The 24,740-nt window shown below is 43.5% G+C and overlaps 1 protein-coding gene across 1 annotated transcript in view; it reads left to right on the forward strand.

The window, feature by feature from the left end:
- Nucleotides 1–24,740, forward strand: part of MCOLN2 (mucolipin TRP cation channel 2) — a 39,282-nt gene continuing 14,542 nt past the window's right edge. Inside the window, exons 1-6 of the mRNA XM_077823915.1 lie at nt 1–235; nt 5,381–5,554; nt 18,777–18,930; nt 20,432–20,525; nt 20,614–20,710; nt 21,158–21,257. Coding sequence (XP_077680041.1) covers nt 80–235; nt 5,381–5,554; nt 18,777–18,930; nt 20,432–20,525; nt 20,614–20,710; nt 21,158–21,257 — 775 coding nt within the window. The 5' untranslated portion in view covers nt 1–79. The remainder of the gene's footprint in view (nt 236–5,380; nt 5,555–18,776; nt 18,931–20,431; nt 20,526–20,613; nt 20,711–21,157; nt 21,258–24,740) is intronic.

Raw genomic sequence — 24,740 nt, forward strand, 5'->3', positions numbered from 1 at the left:
GATGAATCTGTAATATATGTAAAGTTTCTGCCAAGACATTCTGTGGGTTTCTAATTAACATATTATTTATGGCAGACGTATGATGGCTCAACCAGATTCAGATCTAGAAGAGGATGCTTTAAAGGAGGATTTGAAGTTTTACTTCATGAATCCATGTGAAAAATACAGAGCCAGACGTCAAATCCCTTGGAAACTTGGTTTGCAGATACTAAAGATAGTTATGGTTACCACACAGGTAATAAATATATTTTTTTTATGTTCTTACAAAAAATAACACATGTAGGTGGAGCAGAAAATCAATGTCTTGGAGTGTTGCTTCCATTGGTTACTCTTTAACTATATAAACTTCCTTCCTGGAAAAAAAATCAAGATCAGAGGTGAGGAAAGAACACTCTTAAAGGAATAGGAGTGGATGTGGTGGCAGGAAACGATAATATAAACTAAACTCCTAAATGTTCTTTGGTCACCACCTTGGTGCTAACTGGAGCAATTTCAGTGAGGGGTTAACAGTGAAATAGAAGGTCAGATACTGCCAAAGACATTGATTTCAAAACAATTTTTTCCCCTAAATCAAGCACCTCATTATGGATCATATGGTTTTGAATTGTTTGGCTTTATGCCACAGCACTGCCAATGCCCTTTGTGCCTTCTGCTCATCACTGCACGTAACGCCCCCATAGAGGCCAATGTATTGGTATTGTTACCAGAGTTCCAGCCAGCAACTGCAGAGCCTGCATTAATGTAACCTGCAACTCTGAATGTTTGGTTTGTATTTGCAAATGCTCTTCTAATTGGCAAGAGCAGATTGTTGACTAGGTAGTTAAAATCCTAAGCCACTTTCTCTCCCCAAGTGATGGATTACAGACAGTGCATTAATTTGGATACAGAGTCAAATCAGCAATTTGTTTTGATCCCTAAAATATAGGAATCTCAAGTGTGAGATTTAACAAAGTGGCATTACATATATAGCTGAAATATACACTGAGCTGCATGGGTCAATGTCTGAAATTAACAGACCTGCCGGAGTCAAGCAATACCTTCAGATATTACCTCTGGCTAATATCCTCCAGACCCCCATCTAGCCAGAAAGGGTGATCTCAGCCTTTCTTTTTTTTTTTCTTTTAATATAAATCTCCACCATTGCGAACATCAGTGCAGGAGTAGCAGCAGAGGAAGCACTAACGTAGACCGAGCTCCAGGCAATGGCTGGCATTCTAACTACTATGCTGTCTAGACAAGACTGGCTCAAATGACACTGGTAACTGAAGTCCTGAATACACTAGTGCTCCTCAACAGCAGCAAAGCTCCGCTAGCAATTGTGGAACAGTGGGTAGGACTGCTTTGGGTGAGGTGGAGTGGGGAAGACTAGTATGGGCACAGTCATGAGGATGCCAATTCCATCAGGGTTTCTTTCAGAATATTATCACAAGCTAAGAGGTAATATTGTCTTGCTTGATTCTACTGAGCTGTTAGTGAAAGCCTTTTCCCATTGTCCAGGTCAGGGAGACACAGGTTATCACACTACCGTCTAGCTCTTATACACAGGGGCTTAATCATGAGTGGAATGAGGCAACACACTGCTTCAAAGCCCATCCTAACCCATCCCATATCCTTCACCACCACTCAAAGTCTATCCTAACCCACAAGCATTAGTGCCTGTGCTGGCGATTAAACTTCTGGATTGCCATGCTTGCTGTCCCAATCTCTCCTCTGCTTGGTCTCTGTGTTGAGCCTGACTCTCCTGGGGCAGAAGAGATGCAGTGCTGCTTTGCTTTCTGATGCCACCAGCCAATTCAGGTACCTGCGTGTTTTTTTTTTTTTTTTTTTTTTTTTGGCACCTTTCAGCAGTGCAGTGAAATAAGTGGCTGTCACTACTGGTCCAGCTTCAGCAGCTGATTGGGTAGCCAGGGTGAGGAAGCAACAGAATCACTGAAGGGAAGTATATTGCTACTTAAAGGGGACAGTCTTGCACACTCGTAGCAGGCATATGGGCAGGTCCTAATGACCATCCTTGTGTTTTGGAATGAGGCCAAGCTCCTTAGGGGTGACTTTGGTGTACTTCATGCTTATTCTTACAGGATTGTCCCTGTCACTAGCTGTCTGACTCTGATGAGAAACCACTGAGTTTCAGTACGTTAAACCTGTTAATTGGAGTGGGTTCTTCCTTATGGTAAGGTGAAGGTAATTTGTCCTTTCTCTGCTGGATTGCAGAAGTATATTTTAGTGCAAAGTTGTGTTAGGGCCCCCTAAGGATTCCACATGCTTTCCAAATCAAGACTGACCGCCTTTTTCTTTTTCTTGCAGTACTCCGGGGAAAGGCTCTAATTTACTGATATTGGCTAAACATTGCCATGAATTCATTCATAGAACTTATGTTAACAGCTTTGCAATCCAAAGAGCATCCAAGTAGAATTGCTAAATCCCCCGAAGAACCTTGCAAACTTTTTGGCCAGAATTCAACATTTGTTCTAAAGGCTGTGTGGATATAACCAGGCACCGATGACCTGGAATCCCTGTTCCGGTCATCCTGGCTGCAACCTGCCACATTACATAAATAGTTCACTGTGAATAGCATTGCTTTGTGTACTCATTTAGCCCAGAGCTAACTAGTTACCATCTAGAAGAGACCAGAAAGTACTCACTGGAGAAAAAATAAATAGATTTTATTTTTATATTTAAAGAGAGGCTCTCAGACAGCAATTCAGATTTCATATACTGTTAATGCTAGGAACAAGAATAGGGGCTTGCTTACCTTTTAGTGGGGATTTCATTGCACACTCTCTCTTTCGCTCTCTCCTCCCTCGTTTGGTTGGTTTCTTGCTGACCTTGAAAAATTATACATGGCCTAGCCAAAGAACTAAACCTTTTAATCAGAGGCTGAGATGAAAACGAGGGAGGGAGGGAGGGAGGAAGAGACAATGCTCTGGTGGGACACTGGGTCCCTTACACCCCTGCTGTTGGGTTTGGGGAGAGTGCTAGGATTCCTATCACTTGGGATCTCTGTTCAGAGGGTCCATTTATGTATTTTCCTTTGACTTATGGAAGGGATATGGGGAATCTCTGCTAGTCTACATAAATCTCTATGAACAACTTCAGCACCTGCCTCTGCTGCTAATTATAGCTTCCCCAAGGAGTACCTTTATGAAATTAACTTCATTTTTGTCACTTTCAATGGTGCCCATGGGGTTCTGAATAGTTTTGTTTCATTCTGGTGCAGTGCTCGGCGCAGACAAACTAGAGCTGTCTGCAGACTCAGGAAGACAGCCTCCTTAATGCAGTTCTGTCTTCAGGCTAGGCTAGTACTCTTTCTTCAGTGAAAGGTTAGATTATGCAGAAACAGATGAGTCCAAACACTTCATATTTGCTACTAACAAGTAAGAGAGTTTATTTTTCAAGCTCTGGGTTCCTTCCTTTGCTCTCTCCTTTTTCTGGTCTTCCACTGTGAGATTCCAATTACCTTACACTGTTCTTCTTTCATACCAAAATATATGTGGAGTAAACCACTTACATTTTTCTTATGAAAATTATTTTTAAAAAAGGGGTTAAAGTGTGGTGATAGGAAACTGGCTCAGTAAAAATAGTAAGTTTTTGATCAATAGCTCTTTCCCCATGTGTATTCAGATTCTTATCTTCTTACATAACAGGATTTTTAAAAAATTGTTTTACTCTGTAATCTATAAAGGTTCTGCATTGCTATGGGTTAGTGGACTGGATTCTATTCTGTCTCCTGCATCATCAACAAACTGTCAGCTAAATTCTAATTACAGAAACCTTATTACTGGTGATGTAAGTGACAGAACACAGTTTGACATTCCGATCTCAAAGTGAGTTAGAAAAAAACTAAGTAGACTTCATAAGGAAATGTTTGTGTGATAAAGTTGAAACCACGTTATGTTGTTTGTAGTCAACTTGGTTCACTATAACTGTACTTTTAATCATCAAAGCTCTTCAAATTCAGAGTGATTTCTCAGATTTGAATGACTTTTCTCCTACTCAGAGAGGCCATGAGGTGAATGAACTGGTTTTGGATTTTCCACAGAAAACGTAGCTTTGCTGATTCAAATAGTTTCAAACACTTGCACTATGAATAAAATTACTGTGCACGTAGTTAAAAGAAGTGAAAATGCATCTCCTGGGCTGTACTTGATAATGATTATGCACTAAGTGGCTAAGCTCCAAAATAAAGTAGTAAGAGTTTTTTGGTATTTCATGGCATGCCTGTCACTGAAATAAACGGTATTTTTCATTCCCTTGTTTTCAGCTTGCATCAGCTTATGCAAAGTGGGATTTTGTTTTCCAGGCTTTGGCAAAAGAGACCCTTTACTATTCTTTTGTGATCTTGTATTGTAATTAGGGCTGTCAATTTTTTTGATTTATCATGTGAGTTAACTGCTAATAATTAATCGTGATTAATCGCACTGTTAAACAATAGAATGCCAATAGAAATTTATTTGGATGTTTTCCTACATTTTCATATATATTTTATTCTGTGTTGTAATTGAAATCAAAGTGTATATACTTTTTTATTACAAATTATTATTGCACTGTAAAAATGATAAATAAAAGAAATAGTATTTTTCAGTTCACCTCATACAAGTACTGTAGTGCAATCTCTTTGTCATGAAAGTGCAACTTACAAATGTAGGTTGTTGTTGTTACATAACTGCACTCAAAAACAAAACTATGTAAAACTTCAGAGCCTACATGTCCACTCAGTCCTACTTCTTGTTCAGCCAATCGCTCAGACAAACAAGTCTGTTTACATTTACAGGAAATAATGCTGCCCTCTTCTTTATCTACATTATCTCCTGCAAATGTAAACAAACTTGTTTGTCTGAGCGATTGGCTAAACAAGGAGTAGGACTGAGTGGACTTGCAGGCTCTAGGATTTTACATTGTTTTATTTTTTAATGCAGTTTTTTTGGTACATAATTATACATTTGTAAGTTCAACTTTCATGACAAAGACATTTCACCTCATACAAGTACAGTAGTGCATTGAAAAATCCGTTTTTTTACAGTGCGAATACTTGTAATCAAAAATTAAATATAAAGTGAGCACTGTACACTTTGTATTCTGTGTTGTAATTGAAATCAATATATTTGAAAATGTGGAAAAATCCAAAAATATGTAAATAAATGCTATTCAATTATTGTTTAACAGTGCAATTAATTGCACAGTTTTTTTAATCACGCAACAGCCCTAATTGTAATGTTAACTTTTTTTTTTTTTTAAAAAGGAGTCTGGTACTGACACAATACAGAAACTTCTTACTTTCCAATTTGTGCTGATTATAACTTGAAGATGTTAATCGCTGTTACTATCATTAGTATGTTAATGATGGCATTGTATTCTGACTTGAATTTTTAATTTGTTTTAGCTTATTCTTTTTGGTTTGAGTAACCAGCTGGTGGTTTCCTTCAAAGAGGAGAACACTATTGCCTTTAAGCATCTGTTTCTGAAAGGCTACTCAGGAGTTGATGAAGATGATTATAGTTGCAGTGTATACACACAGCAGGATGTTTATGACAGCATTTTTTTTGCTATTAATCAGGTAAGTGTTTTGTGTGTTTCTATGTGTTATAAACAGCATGAGTACTGCTTAAAAGTCACAGCCAATAAGATGTTGCTCAGTTTCCATTTTCTGTTCTGGTTAGTTTCATTCAGATTGCAAATGTCCTAACTGGTCATCATCTGATTAAAATAAACAGTCAAAGTTAAGTTTCACTCAGTATTTATTTTCATGTATATGCTTAATCTTCATTTTTTGACTATTAGCCACAACATAAACACTGAAGTTGTTAATATTAGATTATTAATTTCCAAATTTGCTGTGGCAGATGATTTGGGTTTTACTTTAAGTAGAAATGGACCTGAATATAGATACATTCCAAAAATTCATGCTTACAATTATGGTTAATAACAGCTTTGTAGCATTGTTGCCAGAAGTCTCAACATGGGAATGCAGTTCTTCCAGGAATATCAGGACACAGCCTTAAGTTTAGTATGGTATTTTAAAATGAATTTGGATAATATGATAAAAAACTCCCTTAAATAATTGTTTTAAAAATTTTAAAATAAAAAAACAGATTGTGTTAACATGCACATAAAATAGAAAATGATGGGAAAACAAAAGGTTATACTCCTGTAGAAAATAAAAAATTGCAGTCCTTTCTTGATGGTTTTTAAATCACATGAGGGCCCAGGTCTCTTCTGTGGTCCAGTACAGTTCAGAAGTATGGGGCTTTAAGTCACCCTTACTTGAGATTTCCCAGTTCGGAGACCTATGGGCACTTGTCCAGTTGAGGCTCAATTTAGAGCAGCTTTAGGACTGCTCAGCATTTTGCAGACTGGTAATGGTCCCCATGCAGGCATTATACCAGTCAGGAAGTGGTGGAATGCAAAGGCCATACCCCTTCTCCTTTGGCCATGCCCCCACTTCAGGGTTCTTTGCCTTCTGGCAACCCCCACAAATTATGGGAAATCCTCTGCAGAGCCAATCCACTGTTTCTGCTGAAGTAGGCAGAATGAGACAGAGTGAGACTGGCCTGTTGTGTAAAATGGTGGCTGACTTGTATATGTCTCCTTCTCAGTTCTCCTTGAGAATTTTCTTCAGTTGTGCTGCTGTTTTACATTTAGTCTGTTATTTCTTTGCTTTTTATCTTTCCTTCCTGGTTTACTACTTCCTTCCTTTCTTCCTTCTTTTGTAGGCACTAAGGCAGATTTGAAGCCCCAGCTAGAAGACTAGTGAAAGGATAGATTTATGTCATCGAGCAGGAGTCAAGTATGCGATACAGGCATCAGATATAAAGGTCTCTTTGTATGATGTCTATATTCTATAAATGTAGACCTTTATAGAGGAGCTTTTTCCAGTCAATGTAGCTTAGGTTTCTTAGGGCTTTGCAGGTTTTCAGGCTTTAACTTGTTGTTCGGCACATATATATATGGCTGAGATTATCAAAAAAGAGGTCAGTGATTTGTGGGCACCCAAACTGAGACCTTAAAAGAGCTTGGCTTGGCTATTTTTTTTTTTTTCTTCCCAGAGGTTGTGTTCAGCACTTTCTGAAAATTAAGGCAACAGAGTGCAGCCTTCCTATGGTTGAAAAGTACTAATTTAAGTCTTGCATAATTGTGGAGGACTAAATGTGTAATGGACAATCCCCATGATATCTGAATTTTTTTTTTTTTTGCAAAAAAACAAACTACAGGTACTAGATCATGGGTTCTCTCCCCGTTTCTGCAAATAAGTATTAGACAGAACATACCCTCTCTACTGATTTTCTTACATTTTCTGTCTAATCTGGGTATTATTTTTATTATGGGGAAATTTATGTCAAAAAGATTTTTCCATTATCAAATGTAACAAGCTTGGTTTCATAGAGGTATCACGATGATATGTTTGCCTACAAAGGAACGCAGAGTGCTGCAATCAACTCCTTCTCAACATGCTGGAAATTTTTTTAGGGACCTTGCTTTAACTTCCTGTTCTGGTGATCCAGTCTGTAGGTGATGAACTCATGGATCAGCATGGCTGGGTAATTCATCCATAAGGAGGATAGTCAACTTTAGGAGAGTGTGCATGTGGGGAAACCACTGCTAGAGATGGTACCCAGGTACAGTGAGGAGTTCAGAGGACCCCTAATTTGCATAGCATCTTGACAGTCAGAGAACTGATTACGTCTCCATCTATCGAAGCAATGGTGTTGATTAATTTCTCCATATTTTTCTCTTCCACTAACTTGGTTTTGTTACCTAGACTTACCTTCATTCATCTACTTTTAATCCAGGCACTGTTCTTACGTGGGTACTGGGACTGTTGGCAAATGGTACTAGCTGCATTTGCCATAAAGAAGATGCGGAGCTGAGTAGTGTTGGCTTGTTAATGGGTTTGGGTCCATCATCTCTTCTGGTGGCTTTAATAGACATTGAACAGCAGGATCGAAAGAGCCTTGTGGAGCACCTTTAAAGGAGAGCTCTGCATGTAAATATGCAGTTGTCCATAACAGCCATTTGAGGACTGATTTATGCTGCAGCTGACACTAGACTTTCCAAGTGTGTCAGCAGTGTTCCATGATAACCTGTGAGGAATGTTGTCCATGGCAACTAGGAGACTAGGACCCTCTGTGATACTAATTGTTCTAACACCAGGTTGGGATGTGTCTGGGGTGTTGTCAGAAGTAGGCTGAAATCTAAGGGCATGTCTACGCTGGCAGAGTTACAGTGCCGGGAGTTACAGCGCTGCTCAGAGAGCGGTAGTGTGAACCCACAACAGCGGTTTCCCTTCATCAGGTGCCTGCACAATAGTGTGTTCGCACTTGCAGCGATATTCGCAGCGGTGCACTCTGGGCAGCTATCCCACAGAGTATCTCTTCCTCTTCTGCCACTAAGAGTTGTGGGAAGACAGAGGGGGTCATGGGGCATCCTGGGTCCTGTCCCAATGCCCCATGATGCATTGCTTCGCATCCCAGCAGTCCCTGTGTCCACCTGCATTTGGCACCATCTTTCAATGGTTTGTGTACTGCAAAGAGTACACAAAGAGTGTACTGCACTCTTCGGTCTCCAGGAAAGGATCCCGAACTGTTGACCAGCATGCTGCTCGCTCTGAGCAACATGTCACAAGTGGCAGTAGAGTTATTCCTTATACTACTGTACAAAGTCAAGAGGAGTGTGATGTTGAACTCGCCACGTATAATAGCTACGACACGAGATTGCTTGTGGCATTCATGGAGGTGCTGACCACAGTGGAACGCTGCTTTTGGACTTGGGACACAAGCACTGAGTGGTGGGATCACATCGTGTTGCATGTCTGGGATGATGAGCAGTGGCTGCAGAACTTTCGGATGAGGAAAGCCACATTCCTGGGACTGTGTGATGAGCTCGCTCCAACCCCGTGGTACAAGGACATGAGAATGAGAGCTGCCCTGCTGTTGGAGAAGCGTGTGGCAATTAGACTGTGGAAGCTGGCTACTCCAGACTGCTACTGATTGGTTGCTAACCAGTTCGGAGTGGGGAAAGTCGACCGTTGGACTCATGTTGATGGAAGTGTGCAGGGCCGTTAATCGCATCCTGCTCCAAAAGACCGTGACTCTGGGCAACATGTGTGACATTGTGGATGGCTTCGCACAAATGGGGTTCCCTAATTGCGGAGGGGCGATAGATGGCACCCATCTTCTAATTCTGGTACCAGACCACCTAGCCACCGAGTACGTTAATCAGAAGCGGTATTTCTCAATGGTTCTCCAGGTGCTTGTAGATCATTTGTGGGCTTTTCACAGACATTAACGCAGGCTGGTCTGGAAAGGTGCATGACGTATGCATCTTTCGGAACACTGGCCTGTTCAGGAAGCTTCCTGGACCAGAAGATCATAGAGGAAGTCGAAATGCCTGTTGTGATCCTGGGAGATCCCACCTACCCTTTAATGCCATGACTTATGAAGCCATACATGAGGCAACTTGACAGCAGCAAGGAGCGGTTCAACAACGGGTTGAGCAAGTGCAGAATGACTATTGAGTGTGCATTTGCCCGTTTAAAGGCCTGCTGGTGCTACCTCTGTGGGAAGCTGGACCTGGCCAATGACAATATTCCAATGCTTATAGCCGTGTGCTGTATGCTCCATAATATTTGTGAAGGGAAGGGTAAAAGCTTCACTCAGGGCTGGACCGCTGAGGCTCAACACCTGGAGGCTGAGTTTGAACAGCCAGAGACCAGGGCTATTAGAGGGGTGCAGCGCGGGGCCATAAGGATCAGGGATGCCTTGAGGCAGCAATTTGAAGTTGAAGGACGCTAATATTTGTTGCTATGTGCTGAAGTGCAGTGCTTGTAGTGCTAGGAGGTGATTGTGATTGGTGCAGACGATGCAATATGAAGGTTTAACATAACCGTCTGCTGCTTTGCAGGGCTCTGCTGGCTTTCAATTAATAGAATAAAGAGTGATTTTAAAGCAACACAACTGTTTTATTAAAAAAACAACAACCAGAGGAGAGAGTCAAACAAAAAAACCATATCAGCACTGAGGGGGATGAGGGAAGGGAAGATCCCAGGAGGAGGAGGGGTCCTAGGACGGCTAAAGATATGTTCCGGAATCATATCCAACCTTCTCCTTTGGAGTACAATGCAGCAGGTACTGTCAGCAGGGCCAAACTGCAGAGAAATGGGTGGTGAGTGCAGTGGGTACTGAGAATCCGCAGTGCTGGACTACGGGGGAGGAATGGAATGATGTGGGTACAGACTGGAGCCAGGAGGTTGATAAGAGTGTGTTGGCAGTGGCTGGGGGGGAGCATGGGAAAGTTTTGCAACAGCGGCTGCAGGGGAAGGCGGGCATGGAGCTGCTTGGTTTGCAGTGCTAGAATTGCCTGAAGCGTGTCTACTTGGTGCTTCATAACTTGTAAGAGCTGCTCCATGGCTTCATTCTGGCGGGCTGCATTCTCCCTTCGGTCCTTCTCGCTGTCCTGCCGCTCTTTCAATTACTGTGTCTCGGCCGCAGGGTGCGTCATGACATCACGCAGAAAGTCCTCTTCAGTTCTTCTTGGCCGCTTTCTAATTCTGCGCAGCCGTTCAGCTGGCGATAGCAAAGAGGGAGGCTGTACTCCCAAGGTCATCTCTGTGAAGTTTAAATGCAATATTTTACAGAAGCAATATTGTTTGCAATGCACAGACCACTGATTCAGTGATTTAAAACACAGCCAGTACTCGCGTACCTGTCACTAACTGGCTTACCCCAGGCAAGCACACATGACTCCCAAGACCCCCAAAATGGTGAATAGCCACAGGGAGCAGGGTAAACCTGTGTTCCTGGACTGTACTGTACACACTGCACGTGGCTCTTGGGGAGAGCCAGCCCTGTAGGGGAGGCCTGATAATCATTCCTGTCTCCACATTTTCCACAGAATGTGATCATTATGGAAGATATATCTCGCTGCTGAGGGTGAGCAGGGAATCAAGGGAGGGTCTTCTCCAAGACTGCGGCTTCTGCCCTGACCCATATGTGGCTTGCCTGTGTGCAGCAATGGTTCTTCTCTCCCCCCTGTGACCACAAAGTGGCGCAGGAAAGTTACCGTTAATGGGGCAAGAAACAAAAGCAGCTCTGCCAAAGAGCCTGTGGCAGCAGATTGCCCAGTATCTCCATGAGAGTTTTGTGGAGATCTCTGAGGCAGCTTCCCGTGAAGTGAGGGAGTCAATCAACCGCCTGTTCCGTTGCTCAGACTAGGCATGTGGTGGTACATGCATCATACAGACACAAGCCTGCTTTCTGCAACCCTCCTGCCCCCAACAACTCGCTTCAGCAATTCCCATAATCAAATTCACTTACCAGGGGCCTCCTCTCCTGTTTGTGCTTCACCAAGATCCAACAGCTGTGACTGGTTAGCCTCCTCCGGGGTAGAAAAGAGCTCTTGGTTGCTTGCATCTCTGACCTCTGAGTCATCCTCTGCCTCTGGGTCCCCCTCCACATCCTTATTCGAGATTTCCTCCTCCTGGCTCGGTCTGCTCTCAACTGGCACACGAGCCACGGAAGTATCCACAGTGGTCTTCGCAGTGGAGCTGGGGTCACCACTGAGTATCGTGTCCAGCTCTTTGCAGAACCAGCAGCTCGTGGGCACAGCACCAGAGTGGCAGTTTGCCTTGTGGTTGGCGTTCCGTAGCTCCTTCACTTTGACCCTGCACTGCAGTGTGTCCTGGTCATGGCCCCTTTCTGTTATGATCGTGAAACCTGTCTGTAGGTATCATAATTCCTACGGCTGGAGTACAGCTGTGACTGGCCCTGTTACTAACTATCTGTGTGACCTTTGACATGTCTGTGACAAATATGCTAATGAGTGTGAATATAATGTAACTGGAATATGCTTCATGCAGAAAGTCTCTTGTAAGGTATCATTACAAAGCTTATCTATTGAGTGTGTTCATCCTATTTGTATAAATGTATCATTCTTGTATCTGAGACTAGAAATATGAAATATAACTCTGAGGTCTTATTGTAATTATGCAAAGTGTGGGCCATTAATGGTGGTTTGGAATCTTGATGGCTCCCATCAACTAGGACAACTGGTTGTAAATGGCTCTATTTACTTGCAAGCCTTCCTGTGAGTCAGGCCAGGAAGATTGAAGGCTTGGGATCTCCCAGGACATGTGACCATGTCACCTGGTACTGGAATCCATCTTAAACCTGGTACTTTTCCATTTAGAAGGAGGGTTGGGGACCCAGAGAGACAAGAGTCCCACCTTGTGCCTAAGCTATGTAAGGGGGTGGAACTGAACAAAGGAGCTGCAGTCATGAGAAATCCCCTAGCTACCACCTGAGCTGGAACAAGAATTGTACTGGGGATAGGATTGGGCCCAGACTAGAAAGGAGTCTAGTCTATGAAAGAAGCTTATTGAAACATCTCTGAGGTTGAGATTTTCTCTAATCAGTTTCTTAATGTATTAAGCTTAGACTTGCATGTTTTTGTTTTATTTTGCTTGGTAACTTTGTTCTATTATTACTTGGAACCACTTAAATCCTACTTTTTATATTTAATAAAATCACTTTTGCATATTATTTAACCCAGAGTAAGTAATTAACACCTGGGGGAGCAAACAGCTGTGCATATCTCTATCAATGTTAGAGGGCAGATAATTTGAATATACCCTTTTGATACAGCATGGTTAGAAGGCAGCAGGAGAGTGATATATAGGAGAGAGATGTAAGTCCCAGGATGAGGAGAAGCCTTATTCCCTGTAGAGGGAAGAAAGGTTTCTATAGATTAATTAAAAGCACCTGAAACCAATTAGAGCACCTGAAGCTAGTCACCTGATAAAAACCCCCTGCTTCAATCAGCCAGGGGAAGGAGTTGGAGCAGAGAGCAGTTTGAAGGCGTTGGAGCAGAGGAGAGTTTGGAGAAGTTCCATGGCTGGCTAGAAGACCAAGATCCTAGGTAAAGAGACACCTGGCTTGTGCAGAGAGAGAGGGCAGGAAGCCCCACAAGCTGAAGAGCAGGAGAGGGAAGTAGCCCAGGGGAAGGAAGCACTAGTTCAAGTTGTTTACCGCTATCCCTAGGGCCCCTGGGTTGGGACCTGGAGTAGAGGGTGGGCCCGGGTCCCTCCCTCTCCACTACCCTTCTCTGGGTTACTAGTGGGACAGTAGATACCCCAGTTCAGGGGTAGGAAACTGCGCTCTGAAACCCCTCATCAAGAAGAGGAAGCGCGGGACCCATCATAACCGTACTGGCAATTTGCCACACATGGTCAGGTTGGATCTCTGCACTGGGGACTTAAACCAGGGTTAACCAAAACCATCCCATCCCCAAGATAGATGACATGGTCAAGGCTCTAATACAAGCCACTGTGGCCCAGCAGGAGGCTACCCGAATTCAAGCAACCTCCCAACAGGAAGCGACTCTGGTGCAGCAGGAGACTAATTGGCTGCTGATGAATCAGGCTGCCCAGGACTGAGCTACAGGAGCTGGCAAACCAGATGAAGGCCCTTATGGAGCGGAACCATAATTGCGAGGGAACCCGGACTATACGGGCCAGCCACTGCCTGCGGAAAATGACACAGAAGGATGATGTAGAGGCATATCTCCTGGCATTTGAGAGAGCAGCCTGGCCCAGAGATCAGTGGTCTGGTATCCTCGCCCCATTCCTGGGTGGATAGGCCCAGAAGGTCGTCTACGATATGGCTGCAGAGACTGCGAAGGATTACCCCCAGCTGAAGGCAGAGATCCTGGCCAGATCCGGAGTAACCACGGTGTTATGAGCCCAGAGGTTTCATGAATGGCAGTGTACAGAGGACAAGACACCCTGATCGTAATTGTATGACCTGATCCAGAAATGGCTGCGCCCTGAGGCTCTCAGCTCTGAAAAAATGATGGAGCTCCTGGTACTGGACCAGGATATGAGGGGGCTACTGCCAGGCCTTCAGGCTTGGTTTGGCCAGAATGACCCCTTTACCCACGATGAGTTGGTCTCCCTCATGGAAAGACAGCTGGCAGCCCGTGAACTGTTCTAGACCCCGGGGGTGAGACACGGCAAACCAGGAAGACAGCCCAAAACCCAAGGCCCCAGATTGTCAAGAATTACAGAAAAACCATAACTGGGAGGAAAGACACTGAGGAATGGCCCAAGGCCAAGAAGGGACCTGAGGGTTTGGGAAGAGAGGGCTGGGGCGGCAGACCAAATAGCCCCAGGCAGAGGGCGGCAACCGGGATAAGGAGTCGGTGTTACGAGTGTGGCCTAATCGGCCTGGTAGGGGTTGCAATGACCTCACATAGGTATACAGGGTCAGTAAAGATGGAATGGTATTGCTACCACAGCATTAGGAGATTCCGGGAGTGCTGTCGCACTGGCCTCGGGGAAGCTGGTGGGGCAAGACCAACTAACCCGGGCCAAAACTACAGGGGTAACATGCGTTCATGGCACCATAAATTTCTAACCTACAATCCCAGTATGGATTGAGATCCAGGGAAACACTACCAGGGTAGCTGCAGGAGTGGTCCCTAGGCTCCCCTACCCGGTCTTAATTGGTAGGGACTTCCCCGAGTTTGAGAACTTACTCCCCCCCCAGTAGAGCCAGGGGAGAGTAGCAACCCCCGGGCTGAGACGGAGGCACCTACAGATAGCCTCACCTCAATTTTTGCTGAATTTGCCCCCGAGCTATTTTCATCCCCTGGGAAACCTCGAAAGTCTAGGTGGGAAAAGAGGGCAGATAAAAGGCTAGGGACCAGGATTCTAGCAGAGAGCCAGAAAGCCTCCCTTGTTGGTAAGCGAACCCGTTCAGGAGGCCAGGAGACAATTCAGGCCAGTGAGGACTCGGAGGCAGTTCCTAGCCCAAGTAGGGGCAACCCAAGGGGCGGAGAAGAAATAGGTCCCATGGAGTTAGGTCAAATTGGTACTGCACATGAGAATTTCGGGTAGGACCAAGCCAATGACCCACTATATGTGAATGTGAGGGAGGAGGTAGTGGAAGTAAATGGCATACCCGTGGAAGGAAAGACCAAAGGCCTTATTATGTGATCAAACGTGATCTGTTCTACCGAATAGTGCAAAGTCGAGGGGAAGAAGTAGAGCAGCTCTTAATCCCACGAAAACACACAGGGCGGTACTAGAGTTAGCTCACAGTCATTTATTTGGGGGACATCTAGGAGTAGACAAGACACCTGATAGTCCTAAGAAGATTTTATTGGCCAGGAATACGCGCAGACGTCCAACACTATTGTACCTCCTGCCCAGAATGCCAGTTGCATAGCCCCCGACCTCACTTGCGGGCCCCATTAGTACCTTTGCCTATTATTGAAGTCCCTTTCGAAAGGATAGCCATGGACCTAGTGGGCCCACTGGAAAGATCAGCATGGGGCCACCGAAACGTATTAGTCATCCTTGACTATGCCACACAGTGTCCAGAAGCCATTTCTTTAAGAAACCCCACATCAAAAGCAATTGCAAAAGAACTACTTCAGGTTTTTGCCAGAGTGGGCATCCCTAAGGAGATCCTGACTGACCAAGGAACCCCTTTCATGTCGAAATTAATGAAGGACTTATATACCCTGCTCCGCATCCATGCCATACAGACCTCAGTCTACCATCCATGAACAGGTGGACTGGTAGAGCGGTTTAACCGCACACTTAAAGGTATGATCTGGAAGGTGGTAGCACAGGACAGAAAAGACTGAGAGACCCTTCTACCGTGTCTAATGTTTGCAATACGGGAAGTGTCCCAGGCGTCCACCGGTTTCTCTCCCTTTGAGCTACTATACGGACGCCACCCATGTGGAATATTAGATATCGCCAAGGAGGACTGGGAAGAACAACCCAACGCAGGAAAGAATGTCCTTGAACACGTGACACAGATGAGAGCGCGAATAGCTCAAGTAAACCCTATAGTAAGAGAACATTTGGAAAAAGCACAAGAGACCCAGCGGACATATTATAACCGCTGAGTGAAAGTACGGAAATTTCAGCCGGGACAACGGGTAATGGCGCTAGTGCCGACAGCGGAAAGCAAACTCCTGGCCAGCTGGCATGGGCCATATGAGATAGTGGAAGCCATTGGGGAAGTGGACCATAAGGTCAGACAACCAGACTGCCAAAGACCAGAGCAGATCTACCACGTAAACTTACTGAAGCCCTGCCATGACCGAGAGACGTGCCTGGTCATTCGGAGAGCTCCACCTCAGACGGACGACCCACAGGAGCAGGTGAGGATGTCCCCCGAGTTAGCCCCAGAACAACGAACAGAGGTCATTGATATGATCCAATGGAATCAAGATGTGTTTTGTACACAGCCGGGCCGTACGACACTGGTCCAACATCATATCGTCACCAGGCCCGGAATAAGGGTGACGATAAGACCGTACTGGATAACGGAAGCTAAAAGAGAGGAAATTAGGACAGAAGTGAAGATGATGATGTTGGAACTTGGGGTTATTGAAGAATCCCACAACCAGTGGTCCAACCCTATTGTCCTCTTACCCAAGCCTGACGGCACCCTGAGGTTTTGCAACGACTTCCGGAAGTTGAATGAAGTATCCCAATTTGGTGCCTATCCGATACCATGTGTCGACGAGCTAGTTGATCAGTTAGGCAAGACCCGATACCTAACCACTCTGGACCTGACTAAAGGATATTGGAAAATTCCCCTGGCCAAGAACGCCAAGGAGAAGACTGCTCTCTCCACACCTGATGGCCTGTTCCAATACACTGTCCTCCCTTTCGGACTCCATGGGGCCCCTGCAACATTCCAACGACTTATGGATAAATTGCTGCAACCCCATGCCAGGTATGCTGCCGCCTATTTAGACGATATAGTCATCCATAGCCCTGACTGGGAAACGCACCTAGGGAAAGTAGAAACAGTACTAGACGCCCTGCGGAAGGCCGGCCTCACTGCCAACCCTCTCAAGTGCGTATAGGACTAGCTGAGGCCAGATACCTTGGGTATGTAGTAGGGAGAGGCTTGGTAAAACTCCAATGGAACAAAGTGGAGGCAATACAAGATTGGCCTCTGCCAGTCCGTAAAAAGCAGGTCAGAGCATTTCTCGGGTTAGTCGGGTACTATCGGAGATTCATCCTTCTTTTCGCCACAAGAGCAGGGCCATTGACAGACCTGATAAAGGCTCGGGGCCCCAAGATAGTAAAATGATCTGAAGCAGCAGAAGGAGCATTCGCAGATTTAAGGACAGCCCTTTGCTGCCATCCAGTGCTCATAGCCCCAGATTTCAAGAAAGAATTTGTCCTACAAACAGATGCCTCGGAAGTAGAGCTAGGAGCCCTCCTTTCGCAGATGGTAGGGGAGGAGGAACACTCGATCCTGTACCTCAGCCGGAAGCTTTTCCCCAGGGAACAAAAGTACGTCGTTGTTGAAAAGGAATGTCTGGCGATAAAATGGGCCATGGAAACTCTCTGCTACTACCTACTGGGGTGGTGATTTACCCTGGTGACAGACCACGCCCCGCTCCAGTGGATGCACAGAAACAAGGAGAAGAATACAAGAGCGACTAGATGGTTCCTATTTCTGCAACCCTTTCATTTCCGAGTATGGCATAGGCCTGGAAGCCAACATAGTAATGCAGATGGCTTGTCCTGAAAGCATTGCCTTTCGTCCCAAGTAGCCCAACCCCATGGTGTTGAGCAGGGGGGAGGATATGTGATACAGCATGGTTAGAAGGCAGCAGGAGAGTGATATATAGGAGAGAGATGTAAGTCCCAGGATGAGGAGAAGCCTTATTCCCTGTAGAGGGAAGAAAGGTTTCTATAAATTAATTAAAAGCACTTGAAGCCAATTAGAGCACCTGAAGCTAGTCACCTGATAAAAACCCCCTGCTTCAATCAGCCAGGGGAAGGAGTTGGAGCAGAGAGCAGTTTGAAGGCGCTGGAGCAGAGGAGAGTTTGGAGAAGTTCCATGGCTGGCTAGAAGACCAAGATCCTAGGTAAAGAGACACCCAGCTTGTGCAGAGAGAGAGGGCAGGAAGCCCCACAAGCTGAAGAGCAGGAGAGGGAAGTAGCCCAGGGGAAGGAAGCACTAGTTCGAGTTGTTTACCACTATCCCTAGGGCCCCTGGGTTGGGATCCGGATTAGAAGGTGGGCATGGGTCCCTCCCTCTCCACTACCCTTCTCTGGGTTACTAGTGGGACAGTAGATACCCTAGTTCAGGGGCAGGGAACTGCGCCCTGAACATCCCCCCCGCCCCCCTAACCGAGAAGAGGAAGCGCAGGACCCATCATATTCATACCAGCAATTTGCCACACCCTGTGTAAGCTTTATACGGAGTAAAACGGATTTATTTGGGGTTTGGATCCCATTGGGAACTGAGTATCTGGATACTGGAGACAGGAGCACTTCTTAAGCTTTTTTCAGTTAAGTCTGCAGCTTTTGGGGGACGTTGTTCAGACCTGGATCTGTGTTGCAGCGGACTGGTGTGTCTGGCTCAACAAGGCAGAGTTCTGAAGGCCCAAGCTGGCAGGGAAAACGGGCTCCGAGGTAGTCTCAGCACATCAGGTGGCCGGCCCAAGGGGGGCCTCTGTGACTGAACCTGTCACAATGTCCTTGTAGAGTATAATTATATTCACCTGCCTTGTTGAGGCTTGACTAATTTTGAGATCCTGGAATCAAACTTGTTATGGAAATACAAAGTGCGTATGAAAAGCTGGTACTGTGGACCATTAAATTTGTTAATGGGGAGGGGGAAGCAAATTTGAATGAATGTGGGCAAAGAAAACATAGTTATGGGCATCAGTAATTTTTTGTGAATAGGCTGATGTGAGGATAATTAAGTTAACTGAAAAAGTGTGTTTTATTTTTAAATTAGTACCGCCAATTAAAGACGATATCCCTGGGCACACTTGGTTACGAACAAGGTGAAGACGATGTGTCAGGCTTACAGATCTGTAAACAACAGTACAAGAAAGGCACAATGCTTCCTTCCAATGATTCGCTGAACATAGACATTGCCATTGAAACAGGTACAGTACAGCTGTAAATTTAAAAATAAAAAAGTTCCCATGTATTGTAATGGCAAATCATCAAGAGTAAGTTAGTATTTTATTTGTGTGGCAATCATGCTTTAACCTAGGAAAAACTAACTCACTTCTCCCCTATTTTATTTTTTTAATATCCACTTAGAAATTACTACTTCGCAGCATAAGCATTGTAGGTCACCATAGTAAGACTTTTTCTCTGAAGACTTTTCAGCTGTTGACCTTCTGTATGAGAGAAGCTGCTGATCAGAGGCCAGATATTGAGTGGTGTTGAATGCTGTCAACCACCATTCAGTTCAATGGGAGCTTTTAGCACCTTTCAGTATTGGGGCCTGCTCCTTCTCATGGCCCCATTAACTTGAGTGGGGCTCTACACAGATATAGGGAGTTGCCCACAATGAGCAGCTGTTATACCAATAAAATAAAAACCAGCAGGATCTTATTAAAGGGAAAAAGGCAAAATACCACATTTATTGTGAATACAGAAAGAATCATAGTAAGCAGTTAGTTATAGTTATAACATTCCATCCAATCTCATATTTATTCACACATTCATTCATACAAACACTCACACACACACACACACACACACACACACAGGTTCTGCAAGGTTGTTATCATAGTTACCAGCCTTAGAGTTGCTCATGCCAAGCCACTGGCCAGGTGGCCTGGACATGAGGAGGGAGCAGGGCCTTGTCAGATGCTCATCTGATGCTCCTGGAAGTTGGTTTGCAGAATCAGACCCCAAAGTTCTCACTTTTTAGAGTCTATTTTTATAGGAATTTCTTCCTATGCCAGTCTATGGGAATTGCTTCATCATGCTGTTGCTGAATCAATCCGCAGATAGCACATTCCTGACAGCTCCAAGATGTTATCTTGTTCTTTGGTTCTCCCATTCTTGAGGCTGTTGGGTGGATTCCAGTCTGCCCTCCGGGGGGGGGGGGGTCCTCTGGTTATTTCCACTAGACGCCTTCTTCAGCCAATGGACACTGGATTCTTAGGCTGGCACCTCCCTGATAATTCAGTTATTATCCACACCAAGCATCCATCCACATACATCCTCTATCTCTATTTTAATCACAATTGTTAATACAACAAAAGGGCGGGGAGTCTCTGGGTGCTGTTTCTGTTGTTAGAGTATTGCTTTGAGTCTCTCTCTCTGTGAATTGCTTTGAGGACAGACTCTGTCTTAGAATGTACTAACACAATTAGCAGCTTGCAAGTTTCACACATAGAGGGAGAGAAACAGTACCAAAAACCAAGAGACCTCTTAATTAGTAATACCCTGGAATTTAAACTATGGGGAATCAAACTCATTTGTGATTTTAATACATAACTTCTTTAATATGATCCAACACAGCTTGCGAGATCAGGACCTACATCTGTGTCCACTAGTATCCAGTTACCTCCGTTTTCTCCCTTACTTCATTTGTAAAATAGTCATTTTGAACGAAACTTGTAAAAATCTTTTTTTCCCCCCCCACAGACTGTATTCACCTAGAGCCACAGATGCTAGCCACTACGAGATCTGGTGATTTGAAGATGATAAATTCATCATTTTTCAACTTCGAATTTTATAGGTAAAGTGAGTTTTGAAGACCCATCCAATTACATGAAAATATTGGAATCTGTTGTATATAATTTACTGCCTTTATTTTTACTGTTCAGGCTTATACAGGTTGAAATCTCCTTTCAACTTAAAGGCATTGATCTACAAACAATTCATGCCAGAGAATTGCCTGACTGCTACGCCTTTCAGAATACTGTAAGTGCATTTCACCTGTATACACATGGAAACAAGTGTTCTAGAATCCAGCATATTTCTTATTGGTGTCCTGACTGCAAAATAGAAGAAATTCAGTGTGCACTCTCCATTGACACCCGTGCAAAATGATGTGATTGCTTGTGTGTCAATGAGACAGACCTCTTTTAACAAGCAACTATTTATTTTCCTCAAACATGGTTCTCCCCTTCAAATTTTTTAAATGTTTTGTTCTTCATAAGAAGTAAAATCATTGATTGCTTTTGCACTTGTATATTGTTTCAGATATTTTTCCAGCTATATTAATCTGATAGTTTTATTTATAGATTATCTAGATTGAGTAGTACCAGTGGGTATCAATCTAGACTTTGACTCTGCATTTTTTGACACTGTTAATTTTTGCTAGTTTTGCTTTCATCAAATTATAAATCTTTACACTTGTGTTTGCAGATTACTTTCAACAACAGAGCCCACAGTGGTAAAGTAAAAATTTATTTTGATAGTGATGCTGATATTCAAGAATGCAAAGACTGGCATATATCTGGATCTAGTAAGTATGGTGCATATGTGCTCTGCATGGTGAAACTCTGGTGTTTCCAGTAAATCTATATCCTTCTGTTCCACTTCTGAATATATATATGGTGACTACAGCCAAATATACAAATGTGAACTGTGGCTATATTCAGAAATAAATGGCTAAAGTGTCAACATTTTTAGAAATGTTACTGAAATGCCTGGACACTAGGGCAGCATTGACCAGTGGATAATATAAGCTACAGATAGAAATGATGCATAGGAGTACTCCTTGCAGCACACAGTCTAGTATGTTATCTGATGTGCTTTTTAAATGGTTCAAGCTTGGAGCCTACATCCCTGCCCTGACAGAAACATTAGCATTAGGAAATATTTTTTTTATATTCTTCCAAATTTTGACTTCCTCCTAGTTATGCTTCCATGTACCACATTGGTATTTGCACCTTTCAAATGCATGTGAACACTTTGTACTATTTATCCCTCACTGTTTGTATCCGCAAAAAGAAAAGGAGGACTTGTGGCACCTTGGAGACCAACAAATTTATTTGAGCATAAGTGAGCTGTAGCTCACGGAAGCTTATGCTCAAATAAATTTGTTAGTCTCTAAGGTGCCACAAGTCCTCCTTTTCTTTTTGCGGATACAAACTAACACGGCTGCTACTCTGAAACCTGTTTTGTATTTAGTAGATGTAACCCATTGTGCTGGGAGTTGAGATCTGGCTTCTATTGCTGGCTCTGCCTTTGTCTCACTAAATCTCATATTTTCTGACTCTGTATTACCACTTTTTCTGACCCTGCTAGCGTTTGCACCATGTCCCAATTCGCTCTCCTGTTTCTACTTGTGATATTGGTGTTTGCTTTTTATGCCCTCTCCCATGTCAGTTACAAAATGTTAGACCCACTTTTATTTAACACCAGTATAATGAAAAGAAGCAGCCCAATAACCACAGACCAGATTCTCCCATCTAGCTGAGCTTTATGTCATATTTTTTTGGACCCTGTATCCTGAGGGTGATCTGAACAAGTCCACAGCTCTAGGAAATAGAGCCCCTTGCTTATGACCCCAAGGCACTGTTCCTTCATATGGGTATCATGAGTGTAGGAACACCGAGGCCACCCCCTTGCACTCTGAGGAGGTTAGTCTGACAGTGCACTTAAAATCCTTAAGGGACAGGTTTATGCTATTTTAGAGCTGGATTGCACCATCAGAGTGAGCCTGAGTAACTGTTTCAGAACAGGAGTAAAGAATCATAGGACTGGAAGGGACCTTAAGAGATCATCTCGTCTAGTCCCCTGCACTCAAGGCAGGACTAAGTATTATCTAGACCAACCCTGACGAGTGTTTGTCTGAACTGCACTTAAAAATCTCCAGTGATGGAGATTCCACAACCTCTCTAGGCAATTTATTCCAGTGCTTAACCACCCTGACAGTTACGAAGTTTTTCCTAATGTACAGCTTAAACCACCCTTGCTGCAATTTAAGCCCATTGCTTGTTCTCCTTAACCTCTGACGACAGGACAATTTTTCTCCCTTCGCCTTGTAGCGCGACCTTTTGCGTACTTGAAAACTGTTATCATGTTCCCTCTGAGTCTTCTCTTCTCCAGACTGAACACATCCAGTTTTTTCAATCTTCCATCATAGATCATGTTTTCTAGGCTTTTAATAATTGTTGTTGCTCTTCTCTGGACTTTTTTCCAATTTGGCCAAAATAATTTCAGAAAAGATATGAACTTTAATCCTATCCTTCAAAGCACTTGCAGTCCTTCCCAGCCTGGTATTGTCTGCAGACTTTATAAGTGTACTCTTTTTGTGCCATTGTTTAAATCGTTGATGAAGACATAGAAAAGAACTAGTCTCAGAACTGATCCCTGCAGGACCCCACGTGATATGCTCTTCTAACTTAACTGTGAACCACTGATAACTACTCTCTGGGAATGGTTTTCCAACCAGTTATGCACCTTTATAGTAGCTCCATCTAGATTGTATTTCCCTAGGTTGTTTATGAGAGGGTCATGCGAGACAGCATCAAAAGCCTTACTAAAGTCCAGCTGTACCACATTTACCACTTCCCTCCTATGCACAGGGCTTGTTACCCTGTCAAAGAAAGGTATTAGATTTGTTTGACACTATTTGTTCTTGACGAATCCACTATGCTGAGTGTTACTTATCAGAACTGTTTAGAAATACTGTCTTTACTTGAAATTTAAATAAGTATGTTATTCTGTCTTAGATATTTCTAAGACCTACGTCGATGGACTTGGGACATTGTATAAGATTTTTATTCCATCAGTTATTTTTGTTATTTCACCACTTCAGACGAGTGGTTGAGGCATGCAGGTTAACCATTATGAATCTACACTGTATGTCCTGCTGTGTCCACATGATGCAATAAGCAATTGGCCCTGCTTGCTGGTATAGTGATCTTGAGACACATGCAGATGCATTGCATAAAAGGGGTTATGCCATGGTCTGTACCTTCTCTGACAATAAGACATGTTGGTGAGTGCTTACTCATTTTAACCAGCATGTCATGTCACTGGGTTCAGGAAGTCTTGTACATAGCAACGTACATATTTTCAAAGTCAGTAAATATTAGTGTGTCTTTAGATCCCAAGATCTTGACAATCTGTGTTTTTGTTTCATATTTTTCTGAAGCTCATCAACTTCCTATCTGGAGGGATGAAAAGAGTTTAGAGGAGGAAGGCACAGATGTTTGCTAATATCTAGTGGATACTGAGACTTGCAACTTGTCTGCTTTTATTATTAATGACTAAGCAAATCATTGCTTCTAATGAAGAAACAGATAAGCTTAACTCCTTTCTATAAAAGCATCAAGATGACATAAATATCCCTTGCTATAACCTACCTAGTGATGGATTTAACAAGACTCTGCCTGCAAGGGAAATTTTAATGTTTTAAAATACGTTTTGACCCTTCTGTTGCTCTGAATGAGCTTAATACATTAAATTGAAATTCTAGCCTGGTCTTTTAACCAATAATAAATACCCAAACTCATACACCTATGACACCTTTTCTTCCTGTACATCAAAATAATTCCTTTTTAACTAGTTGAAGCTTGTTATGTTTTTAAAGACTTTATCAGAAGCAGTGAGTGTTCCCTGCTTGTTCTTTTGATGATCCTTACAAATAAAGAATGGCATCCTCTTTATATTTCTATCATTAAGCCTTTGTCTGATCACTTTCTAAAGTGACAATAGTACTGAAGGTTCCACTTCAGAGCAGATTCAGTATGACAGAATAAGATAAACCTATTTGTTAACCATTTATGAATGTGGCCATCACAGTTACAATATAGGCTGTGGTATAGTTGATCAAACTTTGTGGAGCCTTACATGAGATCCTGGTTAAGGAACAATGTGTTGTGTTCTCCTCCTAGCCAAATCTTCGCTATATTTGTGTACTGTTATATTTGAGCCCAAATAACTTGGTGTGTGTGATCACTTCTTACAATGGTGTCTCAGTTGGCCACTTTTTGTA

The sequence above is a fragment of the Eretmochelys imbricata genome, chromosome 8, assembly GCF_965152235.1.
Source record: "Eretmochelys imbricata isolate rEreImb1 chromosome 8, rEreImb1.hap1, whole genome shotgun sequence".
NCBI lineage: Eukaryota > Metazoa > Chordata > Testudines > Cheloniidae > Eretmochelys > Eretmochelys imbricata.